A 17,946-nucleotide genomic window follows, 5' to 3' on the forward strand; every position below is an offset into this window, starting at 1 on the left:
CCTTCTCCAGATCTGCGGAGCCGGCAGCCGCAGGAACGACCCAGATGTCTGTCGCTGCTTCTTGATCTGGCCCGATGTTTGATTGTTGCTGCTTCTCAATCAGGTCTGATTTTTTCCAGCAGCCTACACGACAAACATGACGCAGAGCTGGGACTACATCGCCAAAATCGTCTCGCTGGGTGACTCTGGCTGCGGAAAGTCGAGTGTACGTGCTTGACTGCCCCATATCCGACTCAAAGAGTGCCAACTTACCCATGCCTTTAAAGCTCACCATAAGACTGTGCGAAGGCCGCTTCAGCCCGCATCATGATGTTACCATCGGAGTCGAGTTTGGCAGTCGCATTGTACCCGTCGGTCCACCCGCTTCATTGGCCCTCAAAGTCAACAACCCGTCCACCGACGCTCCTCCCACCGAGACAATCGCCAATACCGACTCGCAAAATCAAAAGCATATGAAACTATCACTGTGGGATACCGCCGGACAAGAGACATACAAGTCAATCACGCGATCCTACTTCAGAGGTGCTAGCGGTGCCTTGCTAGTCTTCGACATCACCCGTCGCGCAACCTTCGACGCCGTGACAGCGTGGTTGAATGATCTTCGTCAGATAGCAGAAGAGAATATCGTTGTAGTGCTCGTCGGCAACAAGAGTGATCTTGCTTCATCGACAACAGTCGCCGAAGGTAGCGGCTCTGAGAACAAGCGACAAGTCACGCGAGAAGAGGCCGAGGCATGGTGCACAGAAAACAAGGTTATGCAATACGTCGAGACCTCGGCCAAGAGTGGCGACAACGTCGAAAGAGCCTTCCGTGAGGTTGCAGAAAGGATATACCAGAACATCGAAGCCGGCAAATACGACTTGAACGACCGGCGCTCCGGAGTCAAAGGCCCTGGCGCATCTGCTGGCACAAACACTGCAAGGACCATCAATTTGGGTATGAATGATGCTGCCTCTGTACAAAAACGTGGCAAGCAGGGTGGATGCTGTTAATACTAATGTACTTTGAGCGCTTGGGTCAGGATCGATAAAGCATAGCAGGCGTTTGGGGGCATGGCCAGGTTTGAGTATTTTTGCACGGATGGCCAACGTGTTCATCTCACTTACAAATTACTACGCGTTCTTTCGATATTCGATCTCTTCTACCGCTAGATGGCAAAACTGTCTAACTCACCATACCAAACGACAAGATGGTTGCGATCTCTGGTGAGTCCTGGACCAAGAGCAAAAGGAAGCCTCTCCATCAGGGAATCGAACCCTGGTCTCCCGCGCTTGACGAGAAGTTATTCTTGACAAGCGGAAATCATGACCACTAGACCAATGAAGATGAGACCAGCTGAGCTGGAATTGGTTTGTCGAGTGACCAGATTTTGTGAACAGAGAACATATAGTTCCTGACGAATGGATTCATTCCACCGTCTATGGTAAGGCCTCCATGGTCATGATGAGTTGCTGGCGAGTAAAGACTAGACAAACGCGGTATGGGTATCAGATATAGCAGAAGGAGGATATGTGCTCGAGGGGGAAGTGAGCATAGAGAGGCTAGGGTGCATGGTGGTTGATGTACGACGGCGGTCGGCAGTGGTCGGAAGGTGACGGCGCTGGACAGGCTTGGCTTGTTACGTCGTGGGGAAGGTGCGAGGCAGCATCGCATGTGCGAACAACCTGGACCATCATAGCAGACAGACGAAGCAACCATGGATGAAGACTCGCCCTGGGGTGGTGAGTATGGCTGCATTCGCTTCCTCGGAACCTTGGCTGATTCAAACACCGCAGACGTTCCGTCACGATCGCACTCCAACACCAACCTGGCTGCCCAAGCTACAGAAGACGAGCCGACAACATCGACGGCGACCGAGCCCGCGCCTTCGACGACAGAAACAGACACGCCAGCCGTCCCCGAGAGCACTCGATCCAAAGTCAAGAGCCCGCCGTCCAAGACGCGTCCGTCGCGCCGCTTCGGCACCCAGTCTACCACTCTCGAAGCACTCGACGACTCGCTGGGCCCGCTTGGTCCTCTGGGGGAAGTGCCTGCCGAACCTGCTCCTGTCGAAGAACGTCCCGCGCCGCCGCAAAAGGAGCAGAATGCCCGCAATGCTCCACCGACCGCTGTCATGGAGTCTACCACCTTGGACGCCGATGGCACTTCGACCACCTCGGGACGTGCTCCTCCCCCTGTTCAGCCTGCACCCGTGGCCGACGCTCCCAGACGCCAGATGCAACCCAGCGTCAGCATCGAGCAAGCTGCCAAACCCTCGTTCGACATCAGCGTTGGTGACCCGCACAAGGTTGGTGACCTGACTAGCTCCCACACCGTCTACCAGGTCCGCACCAAGACCACCAGCAAGGCTTACCGAACTCCCGAGTTCACTGTCTCGCGCCGCTACCGTGACTTCCTGTGGCTGTACAACCAACTGCACAACAACAACCCTGGCGTCGTGGTGCCGCCGCCCCCGGAAAAGCAGGCCATGAACCGTTTTGACCAGAACTTTGTCGAGAGCCGTCGCGCCGCTCTGGAACGCATGCTCACCAAATCTGCCGCCCATCCCGTCCTGCAACACGATGGTGATCTCAAGTTGTTCCTCGAGAGCGAGGCCTTCAATGTCGACATCAAGCACAAGGAGCGCAAGGACGTCGGCTTGCCCGAGACAAAGTCGGGCGGCGGCATGCTGGGCGCCATTGGCCTGTCGGTCGGGTCCAGCACTAAGTTTGTCGAACACGACGACGTAAGTGCCGCCTATTCCTCGTACATCGATACCCTTCCTCCATCTCCCGCTCTCCCCGAACCCGTCGTCCCCAGTTACCACACTTACACAATAATGTCGCAGTGGTTCCATGACCGTAGGATCTATCTTGATGCCCTTGAGACTCAGCTCAAGGCTCTCCTCAAATCCACTGATACCGTTGTTGCTCAACGCAAATCATTGGCCGAGAGCTGCCAGGACTTTTCTGCTTCGTTGCATCAGCTTGCTTCGGTCGAGCTGTCACCAGAACTGTCTGCTCCTCTTGATGCCTTGTCTGACGTTCAGATGCGCATCCGCGACCTCAACGATCGCCAGGCTCAGCAGGACGTCTTGACTCTCGGCATCGTTATCGACGAGTACATCCGCCTGATTGGCAGCATCAAGACAGCCTTCCAGCAACGCCAGAAAGCCTATCACAACTGGCACACAGCCGAGGCCGCTCTGCAGAAACTCAAAAACACGCACGATAAGCTACTGCGAGCTGGCCGCACCCAGCAAGACCGCCTTTCTCAGATGCAAGCAGATGTTGCAGATGCCGAGCGACGCGTCCACCAGGCACGTCTGCTCTTCGAAGACATGGGTCGTTTGATGCGCAGCGAGCTGGACCGATTCGAGCGCCAAAAGGTCGATGATTTCAAGAGTGGTGTCGAGACCTTCCTCGAGTCAGCAATCGAGGCGCAGAAGGAACTCATCGAACTCTGGGAGACCTATCTACTACAGCTAGATGCAGATGACGATGAGTCCGTGCCATACTTTGCCGCCGGTGTCAATGCCAATGAGCGCGGTACAGACCAAGAATCATCGAATAGAGATGCGTCTGCTGCTGGAGCTACCACCGACGAGAACAGCACGGAGGAACAGCATTCTGAGCATGCACCGGCGACTGCAGAGGTTGAAAGCGAAGCATAGACGTAATTCAGGATATGTATTAAAAGAAGTATGTACGATTCACCTACAATGCTCTCTGTTTTCGAAAAGTCTTCTTGTCAACATCTGGCTGAAAGCACAAGCCGTTCAAAAGTTGTGATTGTATCAAGATCGTCATCCGTTTTCGATGTGGTTGATCGGGACACCCTGACACTGATTTTCACCTCTTGTCAACTACCTTCTGGTGCCATCCATGAGACGTACATACTTTTTGAAGATATGTGCATCTCATATGATGCGCAATCGAGTTGACAAAAGCTTGGAGGATCACGATGTCGTCGTCGTGATTTGGAGGTATCATCAATCGTCACCATGGACCAACGAATTGCTCAAAAACTGACCTCCATCTCAAACCGATGCAAACCGTGCTATACCAAGAACCAATCTCGCCGAGAGTAAAGGTATCGGCGTTCGGTTCTGGCCCAGTGACATGTTACACACACGATGTGATCGAGATCGATTGCCACGACGAGTGAGCAAAAGTGGATGGAAGGTACACGTGTGGGAAAGTGACCAACTCTCAGCCATCTTATACGTGGCGAGGCGGCCTCTCGATGAATGACTGCAGAAACTCCTGTCAAGACCGCTTTGATGGAAAGTCCCATGCTAACCTCGAAATAAGCACTCGAAAAGAAGGGGTTGCCCTCTTTGTGCCGAGAAAAAACAAACGCTAATGCTCTGCAGAAACTCCCCAAGTAACCCCATTCCGTGCCAGCCTCTCCAGCATGAGAATCGTCCTGTTGTTGCCCATGTATGATTTGCCGCCCAGCCGCCCTTCGTCTCATGTTCGTTCAGATCGTTAATATGAGTAAACGGTTAAGGAAAGAAGAAAAAGAAACACGTCCAGATGAAAGAAAGATGCAAGCCTCCAGTCAGATAGGGCACAAACCACTACCGGATCACGTTCCACTCTTTGACGAGACTTCCCTTGCCCGTGACACTGTTTTCATTCCTGTTGGCTTTACCAACGCCGCCAAACGCGTCCCAGAAGCGGAGTGTCTCGTCTCCAGCCCCGGTGACAATCACACTGCCGTCAGGACTCATGCTCAGGTAGAGTACACGATATGTGTGGCCAGTCAGACTGACCACTTGCGACATGGATGGGTATTTCCAGATGTTGATGGCGTGCTGTGAGAAACCGTGGGTCGAAACGAGCTCTGATGTCAAAGTCGAGAAGAGAAGATTACAGACCTGAGAGCCGGTGTCGTGAGTACGCAGAAGATGAGGATTCTGAGGCGACGAAGCCATTGGATCGGGATAGGCATGATGTGGCAGCGCCGACAGGGAAGCGGACGTAAGATCCAAGTGTGCGTGTGTCGAATTTGCGCTCGTCAAGGCGGCGTTTGCGGAATGCTGAGCTGTAGAGATTGTGTTCCAGAATTTGATGCAGCGATCTGCCGTACCGCCCCCACTCGCAAGCAAGCCACGTTGATGCGGAGACCATGCGATGGCCTTTACTGCAGCCTTGTGGCCTCCTTCCTGTTCGCCCCAGCGATGCAACCAGCGATCGCCCAGACCATCCCAGATGAAGATCTTGTTGTCGTTACCACCAGATGCCAGCTGATTTGTATCGCTATTCCAGCGGAGTCCACAAACTTCTTGCTTGTGACCCACGAGCTTCGTGAGGTATTGCTGCGGTGAACGCACATCACGATGGAGAATAGTGCGATCGCGACTACCCGTGGAGAGGATGTGAGCGTTCCACGCCAGCGAAGAAACGCGGGCCGAATGGCCTATCATTGTTCTCAACCTCCGCTGTGTGACGGTATCGAAGATGAGGACGTGTCCTCTGCCTGTACCGACCGCCAGATGCGAGCCCTGTGAAAGTTAGTGTCAGACTACACACAAGACGTTACAGCAGCGATACGCACCCTTTGTATCCAACCAACACTAGTGACGGTGTCGGCGGTCAATTTGCACAGCTGTTCGACCTTTCCAGACTCGCTGTTCCATAGATAGACACTGTCACCGAGACCGACAGCCAGAACACCACTTGAACCCCAATCTACAAGATTGAGATAGAAGTCATCGGCCAATTCAGGAGCATCGAGGACCTTGTAGGGGACTTTGCTGACAGCTCTAGGGGTCTTGCGCGGCGAAAGCAGCATGGACTGTGACGAGTACTTGACAGGTGACAAGCTGTAGATGTCGGAGCGAGCGTTGATGTTGGGCCCTCGTTCGGTGCGTGAATGCGAGCGTGGGGTCAATGAAGGAGTGGGATGTGCAGACTTGTACGAGAAGAGGTTCTTGTGTGGCGTGGAGGGAGTGAGATTAAAGTTGGCTGGAGGGGTCAAGGACTTGTCGTTTTGCGGGATGGACTGGGGTATCTCGTCGTTGAACATTTCGGAGCGCAGGATGGATGAATATGTTCGGTTGGCCTCGTCGGTCTTTTGGCCGTGGAGCTCATTTGCAGGAGGCTTCTTGATGGCACGATGTGGCGTAGCAGGAGATGCCTGGTCGTGCAGTAGGTTGTAACTGGCATGAAGGTCCTGGCCAGCTCTATTGGGTATGAAGCGATCTGTGTAAACGCGCTGCCTCTTGCGCTTGGGGCTTTCTCCTGGAGTGTGTTCCCGATTCCGACCGGCTTCTTCGAACTGCTGCAGTGCTTTGCTCAAGGCGTCCGGGTCAATAGCTTCTGATGTTTTGCGCGAAGTGGTCGATGTTTCATTCTTGTAAGTGGAGGTGTTGTCATTGTTGTTGACGTTTGCACGAGCATGCGGCGCAGTTGGCGGAGTGGTTGTGCCAGGAGGAGATGGAAGCCTGGGTGTATGTACATGGTCGGGCTCGGACTTTGCGCCAAACTTTGCTTCCAAACGAGCGGAGCGCATCCTGTCGTGATGCTCGAGAGACTGTCGCGGCGCCTCGGATCGAGACGGCAGAGGCAGCCCGCTGGCGACACTCGACGGGCAGCGCGGCGGGTGTTGTGATGGGCGGTATAGCGATAGTGGCAGCGGAGCGATGCGACGAGAGGGTAGTGATGTTGCGACAGGCGACTAGCGATGGCGGTATGTGTTTGGATTGACAGTTAGAAGGACGGTCAGGGCCAGGGCCAGGGCCAAGGCCAGGGTGCTCTCCACTCGCGACTTGCGATGTGCGACTTGCCAGCCTCCGCTCGCTTGGTCCGTGCGTCCGTGCCTCTTGTTGTCGTCCGTCTGTTGTGCTACGAGAGTCACACGTGAACCGTGATGGGAGCACAGGGGAGCAAGCTGCAAAGTGAAGTGTGGTCAACCGGTCCAGTCACTGCTTCCTCACGTCGCGAACAATGTCTTGTGAGAGTCGATCACGGCTTCGAAAAAGCAGACCAAAGCAAGGCCCTACCCACCCTTAGCACCGTGGTTGCCACAGTGAATCGTCAAGGGTCTCTCGCACGCGCCAACTCCTCCTTCCTCTCCACACCTTGGCTCAAGCCACATTGTATACCACCGTGCAGCGGGCCATTTTTATCCAGGACCAATGCTCATTTCGATTTGATGTTCTGTGTATCAAGCCCTACCATTCAATCTATTTCATTCACCAACTCCGTGGTACTTTCTGTCATCCTCTCAAACGACACAGTCCCCATCTCCTAATCCACAAAAATCTTGCTTTCCAACTCGCCGTAGTGCTCAAAGAAACTCTCAAAGAGGTTGATTGAATACTCGACATCATACGCTCCGCCAGTCTCACGGATACTGTGCATCGAGAGCTGCGCATTTCCAAGATCCAACGTGCGAACACCAGTGTTGGCCGAAAGCATGGGTCCGATGGTGCTTCCACAGGGCATATCGTTGCGAACAACAAACATTTGCAGAGGCACTCCTTGACCGTTACTGCGAACGTCGCCACTACTCTTCTTCGCCCTCTTCGCAAGCTCCTGCAAGAGGACAATTCCGGGCGAGTTGGTCGCGTAGCGAACATTGGCGTTGATCTTGATGACTGTACCCTTGTTCATCTGCGGCTTGTGTTCGCTCTCATACTTGCCGCTGTAGTTCGGGTTGACGCTGTGAGCCATGTCTGCACTGATGAGGAAACTGCTTGACAGAGACTGCTCAAAAGCCGTGCTTAGGTCGGCATCCTTGTGGGTGGCATGGTCGGTACGGTCATACGAACTGTCGCTCTCGGTGTCTTGCGAAGAAGGAAGTACAGAGAGACGTCGAAGAACCGAAGGTAGGATGTTGGAGTCCGCACCTTGGGCCGAAGTACTGCCAATCTCTTCGTGATCGAAGCAAGCAATCAGGCGGATTGTGTTCTCATCAGTCAGGGGCTTGCCTTGCGAGGATGTAGAGTTGATCAAGCCTTGGACAGCGCAATAGGTCATCATTAGGTTGTCCAGACGGGCAGAGAATATGAGTTCGTTGTTCAGTCCTCCCAGGCAAGACTTCTGCGTATCGTACAGGACAATCTCAAAGTCGAGGATATCCTCGGGTTTGACTCCAGCTTCTTGAGCAAGGATTTCGACGACGTAGGGATGGTGGCGTTCGGTGGGATTCTTCAGAGGGTTGAAATCGGTGCTGTCCGACTCTTGATCCTTCTGGGCATCCTCGGGTGCCTTGCCTTGCCTGTTCAGCTCGGCCTCGACCAAGCCTGCGATAGGGAAAAGCTGGTTCTCTTTGTTAAATTCGAAGGGAACAGAACCGCCAAAGTGGACAGCCAGATTGGGGATACGACAGATGGGTCGATCGACCTTGACCAGCTTTTGCTCCATGCCGCCGTCGGCGCGCTTACACATGACACGTCCAGCAAAACTCAGATCCCGGTCAAACCAGGTTGCCCAGTGACCACCTCCATATGCCTCTACGCCAACCTGGATGAATCCCTCGGACTGACGCTTCGACACAGGCTTGAGTCGGAGACAGCACGAGTCGGTGTGTGCACCGACCATGGCGATGGGGTTACCAGGCTTCCATTTGTTACCGATGGCGAAGGCGATGATAGTGGACGAGTTACGGGTGAGATAGTACTTTCCACCAGGGACAAGAGAATGTGCCCAGGCGTCGCGTTCCTTGATCTTGGTGTAGCCAGCGGCATCAAGCCGTTGCGTGGCCGAGCGGACGGCATGGAATGCTGTTGGATGTCAGTATTAGTCCCGGAGCTGGCCAAGCGGAAGTGGCATACGGGTTGGAGAGGCGTTGACGAACTCGATAAAGTCCTCGGCCGGCTTGAGTGACGCTTTGTTGGTCATGGTCGCTATGCTTCTGCTGAGTGGCTTGATCAAACAGACAACTGCGGGATATCTGGCGTTTGAGTGTGTGAAAGTTGCAAAAAGTCGGCGATTGGTAAAGGACATCCTTTTGACAGCAATCAATCGACGTGAGCTCCTTCCTCGAATGGGAGCTGGAAGCTCGGGCCAGCAGGGCACTGAATCCAAGGGACCGATCTCAGCGCATCGAACGCCAGCTTGAGGCGGGCTCTCATCGTAACCAGAAAGTGAATGCTATATCGCAACTGCATCGCTATGTATGAGCTCGCTACGCTCTTGCCTTCAATTTTCGTGTAGATGCCCTAGAGAATCCCCTCCCGAATGCCGTGGTATATGCTCCTTGATGCAAAGTTTGCTGTAACGCCAAAAATCCAAGACTCCTCATTCAATGCTCCACCTCATTAATTTTACATGACAAGACACTCCTTTTCTTTACCACCACCAAGTTCTTTGGTTTTTGCCTTGCCCTTGGCCATGGGTATGCCCGAATCTCCAGAAGCTGCTGCTCTAATAATATCGAGTCGTTGTTTGGCAGTCTCGTTGCCCTTATCCGCAGCCCTGACGTACCACACGTTGGCTTCTAAGGGGTCGCGTCGACAACCGATACCCATCTCTGTGAAGTAGCCCACAGCGTATTCGGCCTTTGCAAGTCCTGCACATGTTAGCATCGATCTTTCAGAACTTCTCAATAACATAACACTTACCCATCTCAGCAGCTCTTTTTGACCACTCGTAGGCTTCAACTTCGTCCTTCTCGAGGACTGGCTCTGCGCCAACCATGTACCAGGCACACAATGCCATCATAGCTTCGGGCAAGCCCTTCGATGCCGCACCGTTGTAAAAGTGAACACTCAATGCAGCGTCTTTGGGACATCCAAATGTTCCATTCTCGTATGCTTGTCCCATTCGGTAGTTCGCTTCCGGATGGCCCAGCTCGGCTGACTTTGTCATGAGCTGAGCGGCATATGCTTCATCCTTGAAGATATCCTCGCCGAAGCCAGTGATATGTAATAGTCCAAGCTCATAAGGACCGCTGTTGTACTGATAGTCGGCAGAGTCTGTAGCGCGCTTCAGCCACTTGACACCCTCCCGATATCGATTTACAAGTCCCATATCACCAGTGAGACATGCCTTGCCCAGTCTTATTGCTGCTCCTGGATGACCCTTCGATGCAGCAGCGCGGAAGAACTGCACAGCCTTCGGATAATTCTTCGCGCAACCCCATCCGAATTCGTAGCACAGAGCAGCACGGTATCCTGATTCTGCATGACCATGCTTGCTCGCTGCAACAAAAAGGGGCAGAGCCTTGTCATAATCTGGCTTGTCCTTGTTGAACAATCCAGAGAAGTAACCATCGGCAAGGTAGTATTGCGCAAAAGGATATGCGCGATCTGAGAGACGCTGGAGAATTCCACGGGCTTCTTTGATCAGCTCTGCAGCTGATTCCGTATCTTCAGCATGATCTCTGGCTGCGTTGATCATGAAGATGGCAAATTCGTATTGAATGCTGGGATCGTTGGTTTTCTTGACGTTGGCACGGTACATGTCAAGGGTTTTCTTGTTGTCAAGCAACGAGGCATTGTTTCCGACGGCAGATTGAAGACTGCTGTTGTTCATGACTGGGGCTGGTGCCACTTGCTGCGAATAGGGCACTTCGTTCAGCAAGTCGATATACGACATTGGTCTGGTGTCAGGCGAACGTCGGTTACCAGCCTGATTGCGGGCATAGATTCTAGGCGAACCGCTCACGGACAAGCTGTCGTCCGCAGACAAGGGCGAATACGTGCTTGCTCGAAGATCGGCTCCCAATGATGAGTTCTGCGAGACGACACGAGATCCTACCGTCCTCGGTGGCCTAAGGGCCCCACCACTTGAAGAGGAGCCAACACTATTCATGGTTGCTTGAGAAATGCGATTGGGGTTGTTTCTCTTGACCGGGGACTCATCGAGGCCCTTGTGGTGGTATTGTAGCATAGGCAAAGGTTCTGGTTCCAGCTCCTCGGCACCAACAGTTGGAAGGTCCTTCAAAGAAATGCGGCCTATGGAATCGAGATGCTTGATGGAGTCGAGATGTTTGACGGACGAATGTTGGGAGGCGGATCTTGAATGATAGCCCGAGGGATGATCCACCTGGCCAGATGAAGACCTGGACGTGCCTGGTCGTGGCGAGCCTGAGCTCTCTGGGCTAGCGGGTGCTTCTTGCATGCGAATGGTCGGCCGTGCCATGCTGCTCTTTCTAGGCGAGAAGGAAGCTCGGCTCTGATCCTGTGTGCCATCGAAGTGGCCATGAGAGGCCGGCCTCTGGCTTCGGTACACCTCGGCCATGTCTTCAGATGTGATATATGCGCCTAGAGATGCGATATTTTTCTCTACTCGTCCAAGGTCGGAGCGAAACGACGGCTGTGGCCTGGAGTAATGAAAGAAGCGTGAGGAGTCGACAGTCCTGCAAGAATATTCGGATCGCTCGGTACCGCGGATGTGTTCGTAATGAGGGTCGACTCTTTTGGTCTGCGTAGGTGTACCAGTAAGCGGCAGCGATCTCGGACAAGGGCAAATTGCACAAGTTGGTACCGAGTTGGAGTAATAAATGAAACGAAGACAAAGTAGCTAAGGCTACTTGACGTGATAGAATGGGTTGAACAAATGTAAGAAAGTGGAATCGAAACAGCAGAGGGGCTGACGAGAGTGACAACCTAATCTGCATTCGCGGTCCGCGCTCCTTCCGTTCGGCTGTGCGCGTGCCTGAGTTTATTGGTAGCGGTCGCGCCGTTGACTGACTACAAGTACAAAGAGGGTCGTCATGAATGTGTGGAGGCCACCTCTTGAGCCGTCAGTGCTTCTAGCCATGGTCTTGTAGACTCAAATACAATGCTCACAGATCCCGCGTGCTCTGGCTCGATGGAGTAAACACGAGAGCAAAATTTCCGTCTCGTGCCCAAGTAGTGCTTCAACAAGGGTCCCCAGAAGGCAAAAGTGGCCTTCCACATGCAGATGTCCGAACTCTAAGTGCAGTTTTACGAATTCCCTCTGAACCAGAGTTCCGACCACATGATCAGCCAGACTACCGAATATAGCAGCCATATTTAGCATATCTGCATGATTTCCTCGCCCAAGACTGTTTGCAGAACATGGAGAGGGGAGAGAGGCAAATGAGTATTACTTGAGTAGACAGAACTCGGCAACTGGCTGTTACTGTTGGCGACGACTCAACGGTGGCTGCTCCAGCTACCACACTCTACTCCGTATGCCGAGCCTGGAGAAGAACAGCCAGATGGGTTGCCCGAGAGGCGAGGATATGTTTGATCGACTCTAAGGCCATCGAAACCAAGATGATGCACGCAAGATGAGGGTACGTGCTGCACATGCTCGATGCTTTGTGGGGATGGATGTGGCTTCAGATATGAGACAAGAGGAGTCAGGGAGAAACAAGGGGTCGAGTGGCAGACATAGCCCTTGGGGTCGAGGGATCGAAGGAAGATAGATAGCTAGGTGTGTATACATGGTAGAAAAGCGTGGTAGACAGGCAGGGCTCGACATGGCTCAACAGGCAGACAGACAACGTCATGGCTAGGTAGACACGAGGGCGATGTTGTTTTGAGGAGATGGTGAGCACGAGCGGGCCGATCTGCGATGCAGGCACAGCGGCTGCAAAACTAAGTGCTGCTAGCGCTTCAGGGGCCGGGTCGGCGACGAGCCGTGCTACAAGAATACAATCCCATGCCAACACAAGTCGACACTTTGCAACAGTCTTGTGCCCCGAGGGCTGCTTCCTTGCCTGTTGCAACAGAGAGCACTTCTCACACCGCTCGCTCTTTTCTGGCCCTGTCATCCGTCTTGTCTGGCAGCCAGACCACAGCAGGCACCCGTTTCCACGACGAGCCGAAGTTTGTTTGTCCAAGACTGCTGCTGAGCCGCCACACCCACCCTCGTTCTTCTTCGCCTGAACCCATCTCCGTGCCTCTCCTTCACCCTCTGCCCGGGAGCAGCGGCGAGATCCATCGATAGTCACACACCATATCCTCGACTACCTACCGACATCATGTCGTCTAACAACCCCACGTCGCCTCGACGTCGGGACTCGCGATCAAGAGTTCGCCGCGAGTCGCATTCACATAGGCGACAACAATCCGATCTCGAGTCGCCCCGACCCATGCACCACCGCAGAACCAGCAGTCACAACAAGCTCGAGCCCGAGCCCTATGTGTCTCAAATCGCATCCCCCGTCCCCAGAATTACATCGCCCACAGATTATGAGCCCATGATTGGCGCTTCCGACTTGGGCCGCAAGAAGAGTCTGATCCGTCCCGAACGCACAAAGGTCGACAGAGATCATCCGCAATACCATTACCGCAAGCACGCTCAGAATATGGCAATCATGCCCTCGACTACTGGTCACGACCCGTTGCTAGAAGAAGCAGACATCGAGGCCGCCACTCTCAGTTCCGACGATATCGAGCTGAAGCAACTCAATCAGAAAGGCCGTCCCACCGACCCCTCTGTAGCAAGGAACGCAAGCCGTAAACTGCACCGTAAGGCTACCCTCGACACAGCCGACGAGAAGAAGAAGAGACAAAAGCAAGCCGGTGCTAGTCCGCCTACACTCTGGGGCACTTACTGTCATTTGATCACTTTCTGGTGTCCCAATCCCGTCCTCAAGTGTTTCGGCATGCCTGAAAAGGCTCAACAACAAGCCTGGAGGGAGAAGATGGGCCTGATCAGCATCATCCTCATGATCGCTGCGTTCGTTGGCTTCATCACCTTCGGTTTCACTGCCACTGTCTGCCCCGCGGGTTCTTCCTCACGCTTTCGCGTAAACAAAGTCGATTCGGGCTATATGATCTTCCACGGCAAGGCCTACGATCTGACAAGATCGCAACATCCGCAGGCCAGAGGTATATTGCGTAACCAAAACGTCCTTTGGGATCTGGACGAGCCATATGGAGGCAAGGACGGCAGCTTCATGTTCCAAAATGTCAATGGAGCTTGCAAAGGCCTCATCACTGCTGCTCCAGACTCTGATGTCAAGACCGATAGTGAGGGCAATCTGGCATGGTATTTCCCGTGCAACGCTTTCAACCAGGATGGGTCGAGCGAACCGAACCTGACAACCCCTTATTATCTTGGTTACGCCTGCCATACTTCCAAACTTGCTCGTACAAACTTCTACGATCTCAAATCCGGAGGAGATGTTTACTTCACCTGGGATGATATCAAGAATTCAAGCCGCAATCTCATGGTCTACGGTGGCGATGTTCTTGATCTCAACCTCCTCAAATGGTTCAACGCCTCGCAAGTCTCGTACCCATCCAGATTCGACGACATCCGTGAGAACGCAAACGTTCGAGGTACGGACATGAGTCTTGCCTTCTCCTCAGGCCAGGATAAGAAGATCGCAAAGTGTTTCCAGGAAATCATCAAGGTCGGATCCATTGATACTGAGACCGTTGGTTGCATCGCCTCCAAGATCGTTCTCTACGTCGCGCTTGTCTTTATCCTGTCGATCGTCGTTGCCAAGTTCGTTCTTGCTCTTGCTTTCCAGTGGTTCCTCTGCCGCAAGTATGCCGCCGACAAAACTGCTTTCAGTGGTGACGAGAAGAAGAGAAAACAGCAGATTGAGGAATGGGCGGACGATATCTATCGTCCGGCTCCCAAGGTTGCCGACCCTGTCACTAACAGTACCGAGCGCGCCAACAAGCGAGGCAGTTTCCTTCCCACTACCTCCAGGTTCACCAGCCCTTATGCTATTGAGAGGTCTATGGCGCGTTCGCGTCCAGCATATACCACCATGGCCAGTCAAAGCTCGACTGCGCGCTTGATCCCTGGTGCAAGTGTGTATGGTCAAGGCAACAGAAGCGAGAACACATTGCAAGAGAGCCGTGCAAGTCTCATGGTTCCCAACAGCAGCGAGAAAAGGTACTCTAGTGTTATGGAGTCAGATGGGCCTGGTCCACATGGCTTTATCCACGAAGCTGTCGTGCCCCAGCCTCCCCCAGAGTGGCAGCCGTTTGGATTCCCTCTTGCACATGCTATTTGTCTGGTCACCGCTTACTCCGAGGGCCCTGAGGGAATGCGTACCACTCTTGATTCTGTCGCCACAACTGAGTATCCAAACAGTCACAAGCTGATCCTCGTCATCTGCGATGGTATCATCAAGGGCCATGGCGAGACCATGACCACTCCCGAAGTCGCCCTGAGTATGATGAAGGAACACACCATCGTTCCTGATGAAGTAAAGCCTTATTCGTATGTCGCTGTCGCTAGTGGTTCCAAACGACACAATATGGCCAAGATTTACTCCGGCTTCTACGACTACGGCGAGGACTCTATCATCCCAATGGAGAAGCAAGAACGCGTGCCCATGGTGATCATCGTCAAGTGTGGCACTCCCGAGGAAGCAACTCAATCCAAGCCTGGTAACCGTGGCAAGCGTGACAGCCAAATCATCCTCATGTCCTTCTTGCAGAAAGTCATGTTCGATGAACGCATGACCGAGCTTGAATACGAATTCTTCAATGGTGTTTGGAAGATTACTGGCATCTCTCCCGACTTTTATGAGATTGTTCTCATGGTTGATGCTGATACCAAGGTGTTCCCCGACAGTCTGACCCATATGATTAGCGCTATGGTAAAGGACCCTGAAATCATGGGCCTGTGTGGTGAAACAAAGATCGCCAACAAGAGGGCCAGCTGGGTGTCTATGATCCAAGTATTCGAGTAAGTTGAGCAACCGATTGGTTGGCCCAAGCCATACTGACAAATATTTCAGATATTTCATCTCACATCATCAGTCAAAGTCCTTCGAATCCGTTTTTGGTGGTGTCACCTGCCTTCCCGGATGTTTCTGCATGTACAGAATCAAGGCACCAAAGGGCGATCAAAATTACTGGGTGCCAATCTTGGCCAATCCCGACATCGTGGAGCATTATTCCGAAAACGTCGTCGATACCTTGCACAAGAAAAACTTGCTCCTTCTTGGTGAAGATCGTTATCTCTCGACTCTGATGTTGAGAACCTTCCCCAAGCGAAAGCAGGTCTTCGTTCCGCAGGCTGTCTGCAAAACGACCGTACCCGATGAGTTCAAGGTCCTTCTCTCTCAAAGGAGAAGATGGATCAACAGTACAGTCCACAATCTTATGGAGCTGGTTCTGGTTCGTGATTTGTGTGGCACTTTCTGCTTCAGCATGCAGTTTGTTGTATTCGTCGAACTGGTTGGTACACTCGTGCTTCCGGCTGCCATTGCTTTCACCTTCTACGTTGGTCAGTAATTCTTGATACACCCTTTGACAGCTCCATGCTAACTAGATTGTAGTTGCTATCGCCATCAAGGCTGCTATTGAACACACAACTATTCCTGTCATGTCCTTGGTGCTCTTGGCACTAATTCTTGGTCTCCCTGGTGTCCTCATCATCTTGACCGCGCATCGCATCTCCTACGTTGCTTGGATGCTCATCTATCTCCTCTCACTCCCAGTCTGGAACTTCATCCTCCCAACTTACGCTTATTGGAAGTTTGACGACTTCTCTTGGGGTGACACTCGCAAGACGGCTGGGGAACAGACCAAGGGAGGTCATGACGATGCCGAGGGTGAATTTGACAGCAGTAAGATCACCATGAAGAGATGGGCCGATTTCGAACACGAGCGACGCATGAAGATTGGTGGCACCAATTACACTTCGTCGTCAGCACAGGGATCATATCCATACGAGTCCGGTTACGAATATTGAACTAGAAAAGGCGGTCACCTTTCTGAAGATAAAAGGGGCAATGATGTCTGATCTCGGAGTTTTGGAGTCTTTACGAAGGAGGGAAAAGGAACGCCGGTCGAGCCGGACTGCATGAATCGCATGATGTATAATTGTTGGCGCCAGAGCCTGATAACAATCAAGGAGTATTCACACCCTTGAGCTATTTAATGAATATATGCAGTATCACGGCACAGTCGGTTTGCGATTGGCTTGTTTCATTCGGGGGGCGCAGGTGACAGATGAAATCCATGCATCGCTCGACGGAAAGGGCAAGATTCGGGCTCTACATGTCCAAGGCTTAAGCGATGGTTACACTGCAGCAGACGATGAGACGACGTGACAACCACGCGGAAAAGGCCTTGACCTCCTGTCAATCCGCCCTTAAGGCGTTGCACGAGACTCGCTCGCTTCCGGAGCTGTCACTTTGCAATTAGCAACGGCCCGAAAAGTGCGCCTGTCTGTCTCCCGCCAGAGTGCTTCCACTGTTTGGATAACTAACACGTCCTTGTCCTCGAGGACAGCGGGTGCTCTCGTGAGATTGCGGCGACTGCAGGTGGCAGATCAGCCTGTCGCCACCGTATCGTTTCCCTCTTTTGATCATATTGTTAGCATATGCGCTACGTATTCTCTACCAATCTCCTGCGACACGCGTGGCAGGGCCAATAGCTCAGTCACCGGCAGCCTTCTTGTCATCACCCGCCGTCACATCGAAACAAGGACGAGTTACTGGCTGACTCTTCGCACTGCCGAGCTTGGCGCCCGTGATTCCTATCTAAATTACCGATTGGCCTCTTGCACCATGTCGGATCCTGACGCTCGCGACCATCTCTCTTCATATCCAGGACATTCGCTGCGGCGTGGCTCGACGCTGCGAGGTCTTCGTTTCGACAGCAGAATGATCCGGTCGAGGCGAGCGTCCGCTATATCGTCTTTGGGTCAGACACCACATCCTTGCGACGACTCTGCTGCTCATCTACCCAGCCATCTTGAAGACCCTGACCATGGCGGGGTCCCCTTGGCTTGGGCCGACCTCGACTCAGTCCCGGACCATGCTCGTTATAGTCGCCAGTACATGTCATCGCATGAGACAATAGAATTTCCGTGGAATGTCACTGAAGGCGGTGTCGGTATTGCAACTCATGTCGACCTTTACGAAGGCCGCCTGGGCCAACGGTATGGTGCTGAAGAGAGACCACCGGGACACGCCGTCAATGATGCTTCTATGACTACCCGATACCAACACACAAGCGTTGCATCTCGGGCGTCCTATACCTCAGCGTCAGGCCGGTCACCAGGACATCTGACCGTCGATGCACATCTCGTCCCCCACTCGGTATCACCGACCGTCTTT

The 17,946-nt window shown here is 53.1% G+C and overlaps 6 protein-coding genes across 6 annotated transcripts; 3 read left to right on the forward strand and 3 right to left on the reverse strand.

The window, feature by feature from the left end:
- Positions 1 to 136: 136 nt before the first annotated feature.
- On the forward strand, positions 137 to 992 carry M436DRAFT_78848 (ras-like protein rab-14; the record flags this gene model as incomplete). Its single annotated transcript, XM_013575979.1, has 2 exons — positions 137 to 205; positions 267 to 992. 2 exons carry the CDS (start codon positions 137 to 139, stop codon positions 990 to 992), a joined length of 795 nt encoding a protein of 264 aa, XP_013431433.1.
- A 704-nt stretch (positions 993 to 1,696) lies between these two features.
- On the forward strand, positions 1,697 to 3,652 carry M436DRAFT_38638 (Vps5-domain-containing protein; the record flags this gene model as incomplete). The annotated part of the gene is made up of 3 exons (XM_013575398.1): positions 1,697 to 1,721; positions 1,776 to 2,725; positions 2,828 to 3,652. The coding sequence occupies 3 exons, from the start codon at positions 1,697 to 1,699 to the stop codon at positions 3,650 to 3,652; spliced, it is 1,800 nt and encodes a 599-aa protein (XP_013430852.1).
- A 909-nt stretch (positions 3,653 to 4,561) lies between these two features.
- M436DRAFT_38781 (WD40 repeat-like protein) lies at positions 4,562 to 6,498 on the reverse strand (the record flags this gene model as incomplete). The annotated part of the gene is made up of 2 exons (XM_013575415.1): positions 4,562 to 5,488; positions 5,542 to 6,498. 2 exons carry the CDS (start codon positions 6,496 to 6,498, stop codon positions 4,562 to 4,564), a joined length of 1,884 nt encoding a protein of 627 aa, XP_013430869.1.
- A 737-nt stretch (positions 6,499 to 7,235) lies between these two features.
- Positions 7,236 to 8,831, reverse strand: M436DRAFT_39085 (peptidase M18, aminopeptidase I; the record flags this gene model as incomplete). The annotated part of the gene is made up of 2 exons (XM_013575480.1): positions 7,236 to 8,713; positions 8,765 to 8,831. 2 exons carry the CDS (start codon positions 8,829 to 8,831, stop codon positions 7,236 to 7,238), a joined length of 1,545 nt encoding a protein of 514 aa, XP_013430934.1.
- Positions 8,832 to 9,256: 425 nt separating this feature from the next.
- On the reverse strand, positions 9,257 to 10,823 carry M436DRAFT_37624 (HCP-like protein; the record flags this gene model as incomplete). Its single annotated transcript, XM_013575216.1, has 2 exons — positions 9,257 to 9,501; positions 9,554 to 10,823. 2 exons carry the CDS (start codon positions 10,821 to 10,823, stop codon positions 9,257 to 9,259), a joined length of 1,515 nt encoding a protein of 504 aa, XP_013430670.1.
- A 2,284-nt stretch (positions 10,824 to 13,107) lies between these two features.
- M436DRAFT_37465 (chitin synthase, class IV) lies at positions 13,108 to 16,574 on the forward strand (the record flags this gene model as incomplete). Its single annotated transcript, XM_013575187.1, has 3 exons — positions 13,108 to 15,563; positions 15,616 to 16,102; positions 16,176 to 16,574. 3 exons carry the CDS (start codon positions 13,108 to 13,110, stop codon positions 16,572 to 16,574), a joined length of 3,342 nt encoding a protein of 1,113 aa, XP_013430641.1.
- Between the last annotated feature and the right edge of the window lie 1,372 nt (positions 16,575 to 17,946).

The sequence above is a fragment of the Aureobasidium namibiae genome (genome assembly GCF_000721765.1).
Source record: "Aureobasidium namibiae CBS 147.97 unplaced genomic scaffold scaffold_2, whole genome shotgun sequence".
In the NCBI taxonomy this organism is placed as follows: Eukaryota; Fungi; Ascomycota; class Dothideomycetes; order Dothideales; family Saccotheciaceae; genus Aureobasidium; species Aureobasidium namibiae.